Source organism: Penicillium roqueforti, assembly GCF_015533775.1.
Source record: "Penicillium roqueforti strain LCP96 04111 chromosome Unknown scaffold_07, whole genome shotgun sequence".
Classification (NCBI taxonomy): Eukaryota; Fungi; Ascomycota; class Eurotiomycetes; order Eurotiales; family Aspergillaceae; genus Penicillium; species Penicillium roqueforti.
The window spans coordinates 66,091-82,037 of record NW_024067571.1 but is presented as its reverse complement, the minus strand read 5'-3'; the positions used below and the strand labels follow the sequence as shown (position 1 = coordinate 82,037).

General features: G+C 48.7%; 9 protein-coding genes across 9 annotated transcripts; 3 read left to right on the top strand and 6 right to left on the bottom strand.

The window, feature by feature from the left end:
* Positions 1–185: 185 nt before the first annotated feature.
* Positions 186–1,621, top strand: LCP9604111_3853 (putative dipeptidase; the record flags this gene model as incomplete). The annotated part of the gene is made up of 3 exons (XM_039071487.1): positions 186–387; positions 447–659; positions 714–1,621. 3 exons carry the CDS (start codon positions 186–188, stop codon positions 1,619–1,621), a joined length of 1,323 nt encoding a protein of 440 aa, XP_038929937.1.
* Positions 1,622–2,143: 522 nt separating this feature from the next.
* Positions 2,144–3,414, bottom strand: mep20 (uncharacterized protein; the record flags this gene model as incomplete). The annotated part of the gene is made up of 5 exons (XM_039071486.1): positions 2,144–2,163; positions 2,217–2,479; positions 2,542–2,670; positions 2,723–3,134; positions 3,186–3,414. 5 exons carry the CDS (start codon positions 3,412–3,414, stop codon positions 2,144–2,146), a joined length of 1,053 nt encoding a protein of 350 aa, XP_038929936.1.
* Positions 3,415–4,694: 1,280 nt separating this feature from the next.
* Positions 4,695–5,171, top strand: LCP9604111_3851 (uncharacterized protein; the record flags this gene model as incomplete). Its single annotated transcript, XM_039071485.1, has 1 exon — positions 4,695–5,171. One exon carries the CDS (start codon positions 4,695–4,697, stop codon positions 5,169–5,171), a length of 477 nt encoding a protein of 158 aa, XP_038929935.1.
* Positions 5,172–5,397: 226 nt separating this feature from the next.
* LCP9604111_3850 (uncharacterized protein) lies at positions 5,398–6,108 on the top strand (the record flags this gene model as incomplete). Its single annotated transcript, XM_039071484.1, has 1 exon — positions 5,398–6,108. One exon carries the CDS (start codon positions 5,398–5,400, stop codon positions 6,106–6,108), a length of 711 nt encoding a protein of 236 aa, XP_038929934.1.
* A 475-nt stretch (positions 6,109–6,583) lies between these two features.
* Positions 6,584–7,393, bottom strand: LCP9604111_3849 (A4/G1 family peptidase; the record flags this gene model as incomplete). The annotated part of the gene is made up of 1 exon (XM_039071482.1): positions 6,584–7,393. One exon carries the CDS (start codon positions 7,391–7,393, stop codon positions 6,584–6,586), a length of 810 nt encoding a protein of 269 aa, XP_038929933.1.
* A 500-nt stretch (positions 7,394–7,893) lies between these two features.
* LCP9604111_3848 (putative phenol 2-monooxygenase) lies at positions 7,894–9,909 on the bottom strand (the record flags this gene model as incomplete). The annotated part of the gene is made up of 5 exons (XM_039071481.1): positions 7,894–8,006; positions 8,065–8,181; positions 8,236–8,410; positions 8,464–9,348; positions 9,400–9,909. The coding sequence occupies 5 exons, from the start codon at positions 9,907–9,909 to the stop codon at positions 7,894–7,896; spliced, it is 1,800 nt and encodes a 599-aa protein (XP_038929932.1).
* Positions 9,910–10,365: 456 nt separating this feature from the next.
* Positions 10,366–11,684, bottom strand: sitA (TOR signaling pathway phosphatase SitA; the record flags this gene model as incomplete). Its single annotated transcript, XM_039071480.1, has 4 exons — positions 10,366–10,655; positions 10,703–11,034; positions 11,094–11,478; positions 11,531–11,684. 4 exons carry the CDS (start codon positions 11,682–11,684, stop codon positions 10,366–10,368), a joined length of 1,161 nt encoding a protein of 386 aa, XP_038929931.1.
* A 585-nt stretch (positions 11,685–12,269) lies between these two features.
* On the bottom strand, positions 12,270–13,931 carry LCP9604111_3846 (putative alpha/beta hydrolase; the record flags this gene model as incomplete). The annotated part of the gene is made up of 1 exon (XM_039071479.1): positions 12,270–13,931. One exon carries the CDS (start codon positions 13,929–13,931, stop codon positions 12,270–12,272), a length of 1,662 nt encoding a protein of 553 aa, XP_038929930.1.
* A 263-nt stretch (positions 13,932–14,194) lies between these two features.
* On the bottom strand, positions 14,195–15,399 carry LCP9604111_3845 (lactonase family protein; the record flags this gene model as incomplete). Its single annotated transcript, XM_039071478.1, has 3 exons — positions 14,195–14,550; positions 14,602–15,075; positions 15,147–15,399. 3 exons carry the CDS (start codon positions 15,397–15,399, stop codon positions 14,195–14,197), a joined length of 1,083 nt encoding a protein of 360 aa, XP_038929929.1.
* Between the last annotated feature and the right edge of the window lie 548 nt (positions 15,400–15,947).

The window sequence follows — 15,947 nt, the reverse complement described above, 5'->3', positions numbered from 1 at the left end:
ATACATACAAATATATATCACTTGAGTCCACCGAAATTACCTATCTACTCTTTATGAACTTTTTGTGGCTGATCTTGTCATGAACTATCGACTAGCATGAAGACTCCGAGGTCGTGCCGAGGCTAAGCCAGCCTTATCGATAAGCATCTCCGCTCTTCGACCTCGTAACACTCTAGATGTCCACAATGAGCGAAGAGAAGAGCCTCGTCTTGGAGAGCCAAGCAGATGCGCCAACTTTGAAGCAGAAGAACCATCCCTTCAAGATACTTTGGTTGTTTCTCTCTATCATTGTAGCCACCGCCTGGTTCACACTGTTGCGCTCTCCTTTACTCCCCCTGAGCATTGAGGAAAGGGTGCAGAAGATCCTGTCTCAGACTCCATTGATCGGTATGGAGATTGGATAGATAAAAACCGTGGGAATAACTCTGACTGATAGCCTAAAACAGACGGGCATGATGACCTTCCCATCCTGGTTCGGGAACTCTTCCATAACCGCGTAAATGATCGCAATTTCACTGAGGCTTTTGTCAACGGCAAATTTCCTGGTCACGTTGATATCCCCCGATTAAAACAAGGTAGAGTTGGTGGTACATTTTGGAGTGTTTTCGTCCCCTGTCCCAAGAATGGGACCGATTTCTCCGACGAGAATTATGCATCAAGTAAGAGAATTTGGTACGATGGATTTCGCACACATACTCACATCAGAATGATAGGCGTGCGTGAGACTATGGAGCAGGTGGATATCATGTCGAGAGTTCAACAAGCATATCCCACGGTTTTCTCGAAGCCCCCCAATGGTACCACTGCCATGTCCGCTTTCCGCGAGGGAAAGATCATCTCACCGCTTGGTATCGAAGGCTTACATTCGATCGGCAACTCACTGGCGCATCTCCGGATCTTCTATGAGCTGGGGGTTTCGTACGCAACTCTGACGCATAATTGCCATAATCGATATGCCGACGCCGCCATTCTCGAACTTCCAGACGGTGGAATAAAAAAGTCCGATCCTCTCTGGCATGGCGTCAGCGAAGAAGGCCAGAAGCTGGTTTTTGAGATGAACCGCCTTGGAATGATCGTCGATTTAGCTCATGTCAGCACGGAGACCATGCGTGATGTGCTGGGCGCCGGCAAGTCCGAGTGGATAGGGAGCCGTGCTCCAGTGATTTACAGCCATAGCTCAGCCTATTCGATCTGTCCCCACCCGCGAAACGTACCCGACGACATCTTGGAGCTGGTCCGTGAGAAGAACTCCCTGGTTATGGTCAATTTTGCACCAGACTTCATTTCCTGCACGGCTTCTGACCGCGCCGATGGGATCCCAGACGAGGACCCTGCTCACGCCACTCTGGAACGAGTTGCTGATCATATCCTGCACATTGGGAATCTTATAGGTTTCGAACATGTTGGAATAGGTAGTGATTTTGATGGTATTCCGACGGTTCCTCGGGGATTGGAGGATGTGTCCAGGTTCCCGCATCTGATTAAGGAGCTGCTCAAACGAGGAGTGAGTGACAATGATGCAAGTAAGGTGGCAGGAGGAAATCTATTAAGGGTATGGAAGAAGGTTGACGAGGTGGCGCTCGAGATGCAGGCTGAGGGTGCATTGCCTGTGGAGGACTAGTCCTTTAAAGCACTTTGGGTTCGTTTAATTACTAATTCCTCAAAGTGATGCTACTATCGTGTATTATGGACCTGAATGCACTCTGGGTGAAATTTCTCCAATTTAGCGCAGTCGACATAGGTCTTTTCTCATGTGACAGAAAATAACCACTAGGTGATGCTTTGTACCTTGAATCTTAATATTATGATAGAGAGTGCGAGTCTGCCGCCGAAGACTTGTATATCCGCAAAGTAATCATTAGTGGTAGGAATAAGGCCAAGAAAGTCCTGAACTCAGGAACCGTCCCGATCTGTGTACGCGTGTAGTACGGCCTTTCAAGCAATGGACTATGTTTACATTACAACAAGGCGAAGATATTTATCATCACTGCAGATTTATATTCTCAACCAATATCCTGCCACAACTAGTCTCTCTTTGCAAACCTCATCAGAACATGTATCCAACTTGGTATCTGGCGAACTCAAATTGATCCCGGTTCTTCGTACGTCACCCCCGGGAGCAATTGTACGGAGAATTGACCATTCAGCAGCCAAGGGCGATTGCTGTTTGCTGATTAGCTGATTTTCTTCAAACGGACTCAACATCGAACACTAACCATTGGCATACAGTGCATACGAGTCAGCGTTCAACACAGCTTTTGCGCTAGTGAGGGCTGTCGCGGCGCTGTATCCGTATCCGTTATCTTCGGTTCCCGGGCTGTACACGCCAGGAGCATGGGTGAGCTCGTGGAGAGTTGTGGTTGCTTGGTCTTGGCTGTGGCATGTGCTAGTCAATGCTGGGAGCTTGCTGTAGTAGATATCACAATTGGCGATCACATTTTGAGATGGCAGAGTGTAAGCCAAGACATTGGTTTCGCAGCTATTTGTATTACATTTGTTAGTCATATGCACGTCAAGTTTTTATCGAAAGGGGGTACTGACTATCCCAAGGTATCTTCGCAGTAGTACTTAGTGGCAGTCACCGAGCCGGCCTCTTTTGCCACAGCCCGAAGGCGAGCAGCCACGACATTGCGTGTAGCGGTGCTGGTAGTCTTGAAGTACTCATTGAACCTATGGGAGGCTATTAGAATGATTAATTGGTAGTAGAACGGTATGCACATACTTAGTGGAAGATCCAGAAAGGGCAGCCTCTGCAGCATTGCTTGCGAGCGTCACGGTGTTCTTAAGAGCATTGGCAAGTGCAGACTTCTTGCTTGCATTACTGCAAGTTTGAAGAGCACGGCGATCTAGCGGCTTGATAGCCTTCAGCACTCGGGATGCCTTGACACCGTCAACCTCGATCTTCAGATCATTGGAACGGTATGGCAGATATCCAGTGACTGTACCATCAGTGACCAGGGGCACGAGGCCAGTGGAACGAAGAGTCAATGGGCCTCCACTAGACAAGTCACTGGTAGCGGCAATGTCAAATTCATCTTCGAAGGTCTCTCCTGCAGCGAGGGAGGTGAGGGATTCCTCAGCGAGACCCTCGAGGGCGAACCGGCGCTTGATTCCCTCAAAAGTGATTTCAGCATCTGATATTAAATTAGCTTTAAACTGATAAGGTCTGGAGAAATTTCATATACCGTTCTTGAAGACATTAACCTTCTTTACCGGTGCGGTGTCACGGAAGAAGTTGAGATGCACAAATGTGACATCTTCGCTGCCAGAGTTCTTCACGACAGCCTTGATACGGGTGTCAGTGACACGACTCAAGGTGATATCGAGAGCAGAAGTCTCGTTGGTTTTGACTGGCAAGGCATGCACATGCTGTGCTAGAGCCAGAAGTACCGTGGAAAGGGCAGTAAAACGCATGATGCTCGGATGTCAAAAGGTTGATTCACTAAAAGAAGATGAAGTTGTAAGTCTGATATCTTGGATGCTGCTGGAATAAGAAAGATTCAATTCTGAAGAAAAGAACGCCTGCTTTATAGCCACTGGACACATGATGCCGTTTTGAATGGAATGCCGCGGTCTCCTCTCTCCTGTACACCTTCCATCTCCCCGCGTTGCCCAGAAGGATGGCGGAAGAAACAGGGTGGTTACCTCTCTGCATGAAACAATCTGATCACGCCAGAAGCCACGCTTGCATAGGATGGACACGGGAGACTTGCGAGCAATCTTGTCACTGGTCGAATGTATCGTGAGATAACAACATCCCGGGGGCAGGCCGTCCGCAACCTTGTCACTGGTTAGAGATATATTGAGACAGCTGCATCTTCAGAAGATCATCATAGATGTTGTCCTTGGCCCGACGGAAATCCGTTCCCCTGAAGGATGGATCGTATGTCTGAAAGCCTATGAAACTGCAATTTGATCCCACATCATGCTTCAACAGGCGAGGGCTTGCTCGATGTAACTCCTCACGATCGGTTCTAGACAAAGAAAGACTTGGCGTTAAAAGTTGCAAGTCTCTATGTAAACCTTTGTGTTTGAGATATATATAGACAAACTAAGGTATTAACTTTTGAAAGTAAGATCATTCCGTGGGGGAATATACCACAAATATATGTACACCACCATTGTTAGATTTGTGAGACACAAAGACATTGTACGATAGGAACATCAACACAAATTGCCTATGATAATGATACAACCTACTAGGTAACAGCTCAGCTCATATCATTCTGAACGATCCGGAAACCACGCCAAGCCCCAGACCGTGCGTTTGTCTCCGGACTCCGGTGCCAAGACAGTGCCAAGATACGACCCAAGACGGCGCCGAAGTCTTGACTTCAGAAATAGTGCTTAGTGTCAGCTATTTGGGGTAACATCATAGAGGCTTGGCTATCGTGATGAAGGGCCCGTTTGGGACGAGAAGCGGTGCCAAGTCTACGAGAAAGGAGTGTATTGCACGGGAGCCCCGGAGGAATGCGGAGCGGCCTGCCCAGTCGGCTTGGCATAGAATTAACAGGTTTGATTGGTTGAAATGAGAGATCAATAACATTATCAACAATTCCAGATATAAGGCGTGATAAGATTCTCTCCTCTGGTCTTTCAACAACCCAAGGCCCGCGATACTACTGGTAACTTGCCGGCTGTCTATTCTATTATTCTCCTCGCACCTTGATCACGGAAACGACTTTTTCGCAACTATGTCAAACTTGAGTTTACAGGTCACCGTGGCCCTTCAGGCACCAATCTCCGAAGCACAAGATTCATTTGCTCTACCAATCAAAGTTTCTGTTCACAATGCCGCAGATACACCAGTCACCATTCTAAGATGGGGCAGTCCATTGGACCCTCAGGCTGGTGTTCTCGGTGTCTTCCAGATTTGTGACACAACGGCCCAACGGAAACTGCCCATCCCTACTATTATGGTATCACGCAAGCTACCTGCCTCCGAGGATGATCTCGTTGAGATACAAGCGCGACACAGCCTTGATGTAACTGTGAATTTGCCGATTCCAGGCCTCGAAAAGGGACATGAATATTCTGTTCGTGCACAGGGAACTTGGCATGCGGTGTGGCCAACTGAATTATCCAATGTGACTACATCCCAACTCAGAGATAACGAAGGTGCCAATCGAGGGGATTTCCTTTCCAACGAGTCCTCTGTGAACATTGAATGAGCTGGCTCCTTGATACCTGAAGCAAAAGAGTAGTATTGCAGGTGTCACTCGGGAATGAGATCAAGCCAGATTATTTACACTTTCATTCACATGAGTTCCTGTGTTTTGTGTTACATATCTCGGTTCCCTCGGTATTGGACATATTGTTAAATGAGATTTAATCCACTTGTCATGACTAGAATGAAGCTCTGATGCCCAAATACATCAAATCTTTCATACAATGATCATGTCTTTCTATAAAGTACCGAGCCCAAAAGAAGATGCCAGAGCGGTGTTCGAAGTTCTGAAACGGGGTGGTATTGCGATTATTCCGATGAGCGTTGGCTACGGGATCATCGCGATCAACCCGGACGCATTGGACCGAATCTTTCGAACGAAACGGCGGGAACCACACAAGCGACATGCAATGGTCGGAAGCTACAATCTGCATCGAGATATTCATGTTCTTCCCCCCAAAGAAGCCGGTATGGTCAAACTCTTGACCGTGGACTTGGACCTTCCTCTAGGAATCATTGCACCATATCGCGCTGACCATCCGATTATCCAAAAAATTCCGCCAAACGCATTAGCACAGAGCGTTGCTGGGGACACTTTAGCAATGTTAGCCAACGGGGGTGGTTTGCTAGAAGAATTATCTCGACTTGCTGCTATAGAGGAACTTCCTCTGATGGGATCTTCGGCCAATATCAGCGGAAAGGGAACAAAGACTGTGGTAGAGGGCATTGAGCCGGAAATCCTCGAGGTGGCAGATATAGTCGTTGATTATGGGACACAAAAGTTTCACCATCCACGAGCCTCTTCAACCATGATCGATTTTAGCACAATGAAGGTTGTGCGATACGGGGCTTGTTACGATGTGATATGTGATGCTCTCTGGCGATTTCATGGAATACAAATGCCAGATGATCCTAAAAGGTCGACTCTTTCGTCTGGATAGACTTGTGCGACCATGATACAACATTTCTAGTTTAATGGCAGAATTCGATGTCACCTATTGTTTTAAACCTAGCCAAATTAGCAAGAAATGGGGACAACAATAATCTATCCAACTTTTAAATAATAAATTATGCGATGGGTTTGCTTTGTGTGTCCCCAATCTCCCTCTTTTCGGTTATCACAGGTAAATGCCATTTTTTAATCGAAGAAAGCTGGCTTCTTCTCTCCATATTGGTGTTAATACATGAATATTCCTAATATCGCGTCAGTCAGTAGTTAGATATGTCTGCAGGGAAAAGCTGCCCACGTTCTTGATATCCGTGAACCGTTTGATAAGAGTTACTAGAGCGGGATGGACATACATTGCATAGAAAGCACGATGTAATTTTTATGCCGAGGTCATTGTAGGCAACTTCTATTTCATTTCTGTTATAAAATTTCAATGTTCCACCGGATTGTTCTAGAGATTGTCAGAACTAGATATAACTGATATTGACAGTGTTGTCGTTGACAGAAGTAGATGTGAGGATTCGATCCTGATAGATGTCCATGATGGGAGCACCCGATGGTCCGTAACTTATCCCACCGCGCAAAGCAACTGCATTGGAGAATACTACAGTGCCGAAGTTGGCGAAAAGAGCCAATGCGTTCTTTACAGAAAAATCCTCCACAATCCATTCGGCGTTGGACTCGCAGAGGTCACCGCCAAGGCTATTGGGGAATATATGCGTCACAGATACGCCTGTGGATAGATTTTCGATAGTCGCAAAGCCGGAACTCTTCGAAGTTGCATCGACTGTCATTTTGATCACATTTTCAGCCGAAATTTGGATGTTGCTAAAGTCATGGGCGTAGTCTGGATACCATTCGTACCACGCGCTATATGAACAGAGGCCTCCTTGGATACAGAAATCGATTCCAGCTTTTAGAATGGCTGTTCTGCAAGTATCGCCGTCGATGATAATCCATGCAGAGGCGCAGTAATTTGTATAAGGATCAGCACCATTTGGAAGTTGGGGGACAGGAACTGTGATCTCTCCGGATACCGCAGTGTATCTGGTACCAATGAGGATAGCGCCGGCCCAGTTGGAGCTGTAAGTCTCGTGGGACGTTTGGTTCAGATCCAGCACTTCTAAGGTGCCTGGTTTATGAGGCTGGATCGTGCGGCGCAGAGCTTGGGAAGATCGCAGTATCTCACCGTCTGTCTGTAGCCGAGAGGAGAGAGGAGATGCGATGATAGACGTGGCCAGTAGAATAGCAGCAAACATGACAACAGAAACCTCCATAGTGAAAGTCCGGCTTAGTGTTTAGGAAACTGTTCCGAGTACCAAAACGAAAAGGGAAATTTGATATAAAAAGGTTTTAATATCGACGTTTATAATAACATTTACTCCGAAGATTTGTTAAGCCCGGAGGGAATAAGTCTAGATTGAATTGGAAGACATGAGTGACTCTCAATGTAACGTGAGCTCGGCGTGAGATCAGGATAAAAATCGGATGATAGGTGTCGGAGACCGAGGGCAACTACACAAATAGGACTAGATAGTCTGCCCCATTGGTAAGGATAGCCTGACACATGCAATTTGTACGGATTTCAAGCAGCTTCGATATAGACCGACCTTTGAATCACAATACCCTCCGCAGGAAAATTGAGCACATTAATGATATTCAAAGTTTGCAAACTCCACTCAAATTCCCATTTATTTCAACCTAACCATGTTTCTCCATGATGTCTGCAATTGGGCTGGACGCCTGACAGCTGGAATTCATGGCCCTACTGTACATGTTATTTAGGTGTGTCCTTCGTATCCTTCGCAACGTACGTTTGACGTTGGAGAAACCCAGCAAAGAAGTTGCCGATTTCAGAATAATCGCTTAGACCAATAATAGCAGAAACATCTATCGATTTGAAAGCGTCAGTTGTATCTAGTTATCTCACGATTACGGATTTGCTTACATTGGTCCGGCCGAACAATGATAAGAGCACCCTGTGCCGCATCAATGCCGAGATACTCGTATGCATGGCCGTGCCCATTGTTGTAACTCTCGTCGTCGTAATAAATCTTGTGTAGATCTAAATACTCTGGGTTAGGAATGATGGGACCATAAGATATTAGAGAATATGCACCTCTTGTTTGGTATTTCCCAGAGACTGGATAAAAGCATTCCGGGATTTGCTCCAACTCAATACCATGACGATTTCCATACCCGATCAAAATAGTCTCGATCAGGCTGTCAATGTCTTGATCCTCAGGAGTGAATGTCTGGATGGGCCCATCCGCCACGGTCAGGTATTCTCCCAGCTATACGATACGTTAGATAAGGCTTAAGTACATTTCGGAAGTGACCAACATACCTGGTTGAGCTTTGTGTGGTTTTCTGGTACAGTCAGGTCACCCACGAAAGCCATGATACGCCACCGGCCATCTGACTTGAGAGATTTCATGAGATGTAGAGGTTTGGAGTCACAGAATCGCACGACCTGCGCGCTGGGCATCCGCATACCAACGGCCACGTTAGAAGCGAGGTTGGTCGATTCCAATGAAGATGTAATGGACGACACCTCATACTTGGCTGTTAAACCTGCTGTATATTTGCCAGACTTGATGAAGCCTTCCTGGAACTCGGCAGGAGATGTTGAGGCCCCAGAAGAAAACAAATTGGAAAAGTAACGGTCAAAGTTAATCAGATCAACGGCCACCTTTTGACGTTCTATAACGTAAGTCTCTAGAAGCGAGGGACTAGCTAGACCAGTCAAAACCTCCCCGAGCTTCCAGCCAATATTGTAGCCATCCTGTAAGCTGACATTCATACCTTGGCCGGCTTTCGGAGAGTGGGTGTGGCAAGCATCACCAGCGAGAAAGACCCGGTGATCCTTGTGAAAGAAATCGGCATGACGCTGGCCGATGGCATATGCAGACCACCAAATCGTTTCCACAAATTCTACCTTGTAAGGGTGGAAGATGCTCTGTGCTTGGGCCTGCAAATTATTTAGAGTCACCTCTTTCGGGTTGGTTCCTGGAGCAAGTTCAATATAGAACCTTGTCAGGTTATCGCTATCGCCTTCACGGGGAATAATCAAGACATTCCCTGATTTCGAGCGAATAGTAGACTTCTTGCGAATGTCCGGGAAATCCGTTCGGGGCACCATGTCCATGACACCCCAGACAGCGTCGCTGCTGTCTCCGATCATTTTATACCCGAGGGCTTTGCGGACAATGCTGTGTGCCCCATCACAAGCCTGATGGTCGGGTCAGAAAACGTCTAGACCCCAAAGATAATGAGCACCTACCAATGCATATTTGGCTGCAAAGATTTCTGTCTTTCCATCCTTTTCCGCAGTGACTTTGACAGGATAGGCATCATGATCCTCAGCGAAGGTGCTATCAACTTTGACATTGGTCACATTATAGCCATAGTCGATTTGTTGATCATTATATTTCTGCATTAGGTCTATGAGGAGCCCGTTGATACGTGCCTGATTCAAAATAACGTGAGGTTGGTGTGATAGACCCGGCTGGGTATCCGCCGTCCAGCCTGTCCGCTCGATGGCGCCTGTGCCATTGTCGGCCCAGAAGTTGACCTCTAGAACGTGGTAAGCCTCACGAAGAAGCTCCTCCCCAATTCCGAAGCTTTCAAAAATTTCCACGGTGCGGCATTGTACCCCGTCAGCTTGGCCCATCTTCATGGGACCATCCCGCCGTTCTAGTACCTTGCACCGCACCCCATACTTGGCGAGCCAAGTGGCAGCGCAAAGACCGGCAGACCCGCTGCCGCAAATGAGAACATCGACTTTCTCCATTGTATAAGTGCGCGCAGATTGAGATCAAATGCACTTAGCGAGTGCATATATCTAGGATCTTTTATGGTGCACCTGGGAGAGATCCCCCGGATCTCGGGATTCGCCCCGGCAGGCAATTGCGGGACAATCGCTCTGGACGAGAAGCCTCGGCAGTCAATCCCCTGGTGACTGCCGTGTTGATATTGCGAACCCTTGTTTTAATTTACCCCATGTCGTTGCTTCCCATAGTATGGAGCGCGGGGAGAGGTTGATCGGGGTTGCTCTTCAAGGGATATCAAGTTTTCGGAACGCCGGTTCTCTATTCAGATCTCTAGAGCTTGAGATGATCCCTTTTGGTTTCTCATAAACACAAGGCGTATGCATCATTAAGTCTGGTCTAAATCATTATATAATGCTTATCCTGCCGCCCAAATATCAAACCGAACGCCAGCGCCGGTGCAGAACTCGCATCGCATCTTACAAAAAGTACTCGCTGCGCCCTGGCCGCGAGACTGGAACATGCCGCTGGTCATCGCTGACTGCACTAAACAGCTTGAAGGTGGGTTTGAGATCCTCTCCGATTTCACAGACCGAGGCCAGGTTTCCGCATCGGTAGCAGTAATTCGGCGCACTCCACACGGTGACAACATTTTGGTTGTTAAAGTGGTATTTATAGCCCTCGTTCACTAGCTGATGAGCGCGTGCGATCAGCGAGAGATCATTGACATGGCAGAACTCATCGGCCACTCTGTCTCCGAATAACCATCCTAAAATTGTTAGCTGCGTGTTCAAGAAAGACCTAGATGATTCTCACCTGCTCCCCGAGGACTGACAGCCCACGTCTCCACATCGTCTGGATCAGACCACACGAGATCACAGAAGGCACCTTCGTGAGGGATCTCCTGTGCACGGGCTACCACGCGGACTTGATCCAATGTGCGAATTTCAGGGCTCAGGCCACCGTGAACACACAACACCTTGCCATCAATAATAGCCCCCAATGTCATGAAATCGAAAACCTGGCAGCATGCCTTCCATACTGAAGCACTGCCGTATTTTTGGAAGCATTCTTCGTAGAAACCGTATACCTGAGTAATTTGGCGCGACTCGTGATTACCACGAACCAGTGTGACTCGATCGGGGTATCTAGGATATTGAGTCAGCAGTGAACACGTACCCGCCAGGAGGTGCCATGTGCGACCTACTTCGCTTTGAGACAGAGTAAGAGCGTTAATGTCTCAAGACTGAAGTATCCACGGTCCACGTAGTCGCCTAGAAATACAAAGTTGCGGTTAAGCTGGAGATCTGCAGATGTACCGCTGGCCGATCGGCTCCGTGAACTCGAATCTTCCTCGTCGTTGGAGTTCATGTTGGAGCCGCGAAGCTTCTTGCGAATTTTAGGATCTGAGATGCTTGAGGGAGGTTCGATATCGGCCGAGGTAATCACGGAGGGGGATGTCTTCGGCGGATCGAGTTCTGTACCATCAGGCATGCCTCCAGAAACTCGAAAGAGTTCCAGGAGATCGTAAAATTGGCCGTGAATGTCACCACAGACTGTGACAGGTGTCGATACTGGTTGGATATTTGATTCTGCGAACAATGTTAGAATAATAGAACTGAGTTCAGGTTGAATAGCACTTGCCCTCCATCATGTATTCTTTGACAATCTCACACAGTTGCTTCATATGTGGCTCCGATAGATACTTGCAATCCTTCGCTGCCTCCAGCCACTCGTCAGGGCCCGCATTGCGCTTCAGTTTGGCAGGACCCGGTTGAGGAATCTTGCTCTCAGGCATGATAGAAAGGAATAATTGAAGAAACAGTGAAAGAGAGCGGAGAAGAAGAACGTGTAGAAAAGTGCGCGTCAAGGAGAAGTGTGACGTTTCCCCCCGCAAGCTGAATTTCACCCTTGGCCGCCTTCGTCTGCCGAACTGTTCAGCTCTGCAACTTTTTCTTCTCATCATTTCGTCTTCTCCTCTTTACGATTGTGCTCAACAATGCTCTGTGATACAGCTCATAGTTGAGATTTTTCTTGACATTTGGACCTCGGTCTACTGAATATTCATTGAGGTACTTCGAAAGACACCCAGCCTCCGGTCACCCTTCCCTCCCGCATAAGCATCCTCATCCTCTGGACAATATATTCAGGCTTTTACCATACAACGGAAGCCCGGAGATCATCTGACGCACATGCCCGTACATACACATTGGTGGATCCGAAGTTATGATTTGATCAGTCGAACAATACTCTATACAAGCACGCACTTGAAGGGAAGATACAGTCATGTCTCACTGGCGAAGGTTCAGTCAACATATTCATCAGTCATTTCCTTGCATACGCCCGAACAAAATCTATCTACACATGACCTATAGAAATGCAATCAACCATCAATTTTCCCGAGGAACTCAGTCACAACTTTCTCGAATGCCACAGGCTGCTCTACCATGGGTAGATGGCCGGCACGGTCGATGAGCTTCAGTTCGGCGCCACCATGTAGATCTGCTGCCATCTTCTGCATTGTCTGAGGTAGGACACCGTCATTGGCTCCAGCGATGAACAGGCCTGGCACAGTGGCAGCAGCCATGCGCTCACGGATATCGTAGGCACAGAGGGCCTGCACGCTATGGGCAAATCCCTTCAAGCTGTTGGTGCGCACAGCCTCCTTGACAGGCGCAAGGACCTCGGGCTGGGCCTGGTATGATTCCGGCACGAACCAGCGACGGGTGGTTACCTCGGCTAACTCTTCGCCAACAATGGGCTCATTGGTGTCTGGATCGGTAGAGCCTTCCTTCTCGCAGATAGCCACGCGGTCACCCCATGCCTTACGGTTGGATTCGGGTGCGGAGGAGTTGGTGTCGCATGCGATGAAAGCTCCAACGCGCTCCGGGTGAAGGAGAGCAGTGTTCAATACGGTCACACCACCCAGGCTGACACCAATCAAACGAGCGGCCTTGGGAGGCACACGCAAAGCCTCCAGCAACGTAGCCAGATCAGAGGCCAGTAAATCGATATTGACAGGCTGCTCACCACTCTGCGAGCGTCGGCCTCTAGTCAAATAGCGCACGACACGGTAACGCTGATTCTGTTGCTGAGCAAAGAAGGCGTCAAGGAAACGATCCCATATGTTCCAGTTGACTAGGATGGAGTTGCTCAGAACGACGACAGGCGCGTAGGGGTCTCTGCTACCCTCCAGCCTGTAGGGGATCTCAACCCCATCAGAAGTAGTGATGAACGACTCGACAGCTGGGCGGGTGGTCGAGGGAAATGTGCGAGTACGGCCATCATTGGAGCTCCAGGGACCAACGACATCTGGGGCAGCTAGCGAAGTGAGCTCACGGGGAGCAGGGCCGAAGGTGTAGTACCACTCATATACGCGACGCTTCTTAGATGTGACCACCTCGCTCATGAGACGCGATCCCCATGGGGTATTCATGGCGGCCTTGTGGGCCTCACCTCCAAGACCATTGACGGGGGCATACTCGTGGAGAGTCAGCGATTCGCGCGGGGCGGCGGAATCGATCGCCGCAGTGACAAAACGGCGACTCCGGCGCCATCCAGGCACACGAGAGAGCATCTCAAAATGTTCCTCGCGGTACCATTTATCCAGGTCAGCTTCTTTGGCGGGGTCGGGGTGAGTGGCAACTCGGACGGCGACGAGGACGCTACCCCGGGTCTCGGCATCCGTATCGGCTTGATCTTCTAGCGGGCGGAAGTTCGGGTTGCTGCGCTCATCCACTAGATCATACAGTAAACGGCCGACATCAATTTGGGCCATAGTCTTCTTCTCCCGCTCAGTCTTGATCATATCGGTTCTCAGATCCAAGTAGGTCTTGCGGGTCAACTCGTCCATGTCGGTAATATCGTACAAAGCCACATATTCAGGCTGTTCTCCATCTGTGGCACGGAAACGAAAGCCATTAGTGACAAAGGGCAATCGCAGACGCAGAGGCCCATGTTCAGTGTTATACCAGTCGTGGAACTGGGTGTCCGGTAGCGAGCCCTTGGGCTGCATTGTCACGTAGAGAAGACCGGGAGTAGGCATGATGAAGAGCTAAAGGAAATCCAGAATAGACAATACAGAGAAAGGAGCCAAAGATGCGAAAATGCGAAAAAAGAGGATCCCCAGAACATAAAGAACATCGGCACTCGAATTGCGCCCTCATCCGGGTGAAAGCAGAACCCGAACTTGACTGCCGACGATATTTCCCTTTCGGCTTTTTGTCTTTTTTTACACCAATCTATTTTGTGTACTGTACATAATCTTTTGCTCTACATGTTGATCTTCATTTATTCTAATTTCTTCGTTCAATCATACCAGATGGCATTCATACCAAATCCTTGTTCGGGGATATCCACCCGCGCGACGCGTGCCAACTTCTCATCACGCCAGCGGTACATCTCAACAAACCCAAGCTGGTCATCGCACAGCGCAAGCCACTCGTCACTGAAGTCACAGGGGCTGACGGCGTTGGAGTGGCCACCACTGGTCGAGGTCGGGTTGATAAAGAGCTGGCGCTCGATCTCGCCATGCGAGCCGAGCTTGAACGCGGTGATGTAGCCAGTCACATCGAAATGGTTTGACCGAGTAGTCGCGAAAAGGTACTCTCCACCCTTGGTGCAAAAAGTGACATCTCCACGATACTTGTTACGCGGGGGGAGGCCTAATGAGTTAGTTGTTACCATCAACATCGGTCGCATTTGTCGAAACTCACCGGAAGGCAGTAAGGGATACGTGATGTGAGTGAATACTGGCTTGTGGGTGCGCTCATCGATCACGTAGACTGCCAGCCGATTGCCCGCCTCCATCAGCGCGTACAGGTACTTGCCGCTCGGGTGCATCTCGACCCAGCGGGGGTGGTCGCCGGCATCAGGAGCCTCGAGGCAATCCACCAGTGTCAATTCGCCCGTCTTGGGGTCCTTGATGTGCGTCCAAATCTTATTCGCCGTGAGATCGGCGGAGTACAAGTACGTCTCCGTGGGGTCGAACACCATGCCGTGGATACCAGTGTTGGGGACATATTCGTAGTTCTGGATATTGCTATCCAGACTTCCGTCGGGCTTCACAGAAAACACGTTACCGTAACCGGCGTAGTTGTAGAAAGGGTTGCCGTAAACATTGTAGGGAGGCTTGTGGGCGGCAAGCACGAAGATAGCACGAGTGTTGGTCTCGCTGCTGGGAGCCAGAGCTAGCGCGAAACAAAAGAAAGAGTTAGCGAGGGTAAATTGGACATGTATTCCATTGACTCCGTAGACATACGGTGACCAGCCACCGGGTGCGACACTTGGTGAATGATCTCTGTTGGGCTGTTGACAGCGAAACTGTTCCACTTCTTCATAGCCGCGCCATATATCGCCTTCTTATCGTGAGAAAAAGTCATCCATGAGATGGGCTCGGCTTCTGGAATCTCGGTATTTTTGACCAACTCTAGCGTAAGGGCATCGTCGTCGAATTGCACGGTATAGATACGTCCGGGGGCAGTCCAGGTACCGACCATCAAATGATGCTTCATATTGGCGATTGAGGAGTGAGAAAATGACCGAGAGATTGCAGATGGCCGAGAGAAAACAGAACGGATCATGTATAAGGCGAAAACTTCAATATAATGAAAGTTCAATGTTATCCGCATGCGGGGGGGATATCGGCATCGAGGGGCGGCACCCTGCGGGAGTATGTTTTTACTCTAGTGCCGGTGTTGGGATCAAGTTTGCCATTATTTTGTTCTCTGATAATTTGAGGGTTCCAGGTGAGTATGAGTATAATTTTTTGAAATACCTAAGCCCTAAGCCCACCACGTTTTCAAAGCTCCGAGTGCCCTCCGCAATCCGGGGTAGCGTCCAAGTATATCTGTTGTACAACATACTAACTTTGCAAATTGCTCTTGAGACTGTTCATAGTGACTTGGAGCTCGTTTGCGGCGAGAATATGAACTCAGCCTGATCTATTACTATTAATAAACCGACTTCTCATTTCGATACAAGCCTGAAGAGTACGGAGTAGACATTTCTAATCGGGAAGTGATGCCTACGAAGACCTATATGATGCCGGAGAAACACTCCC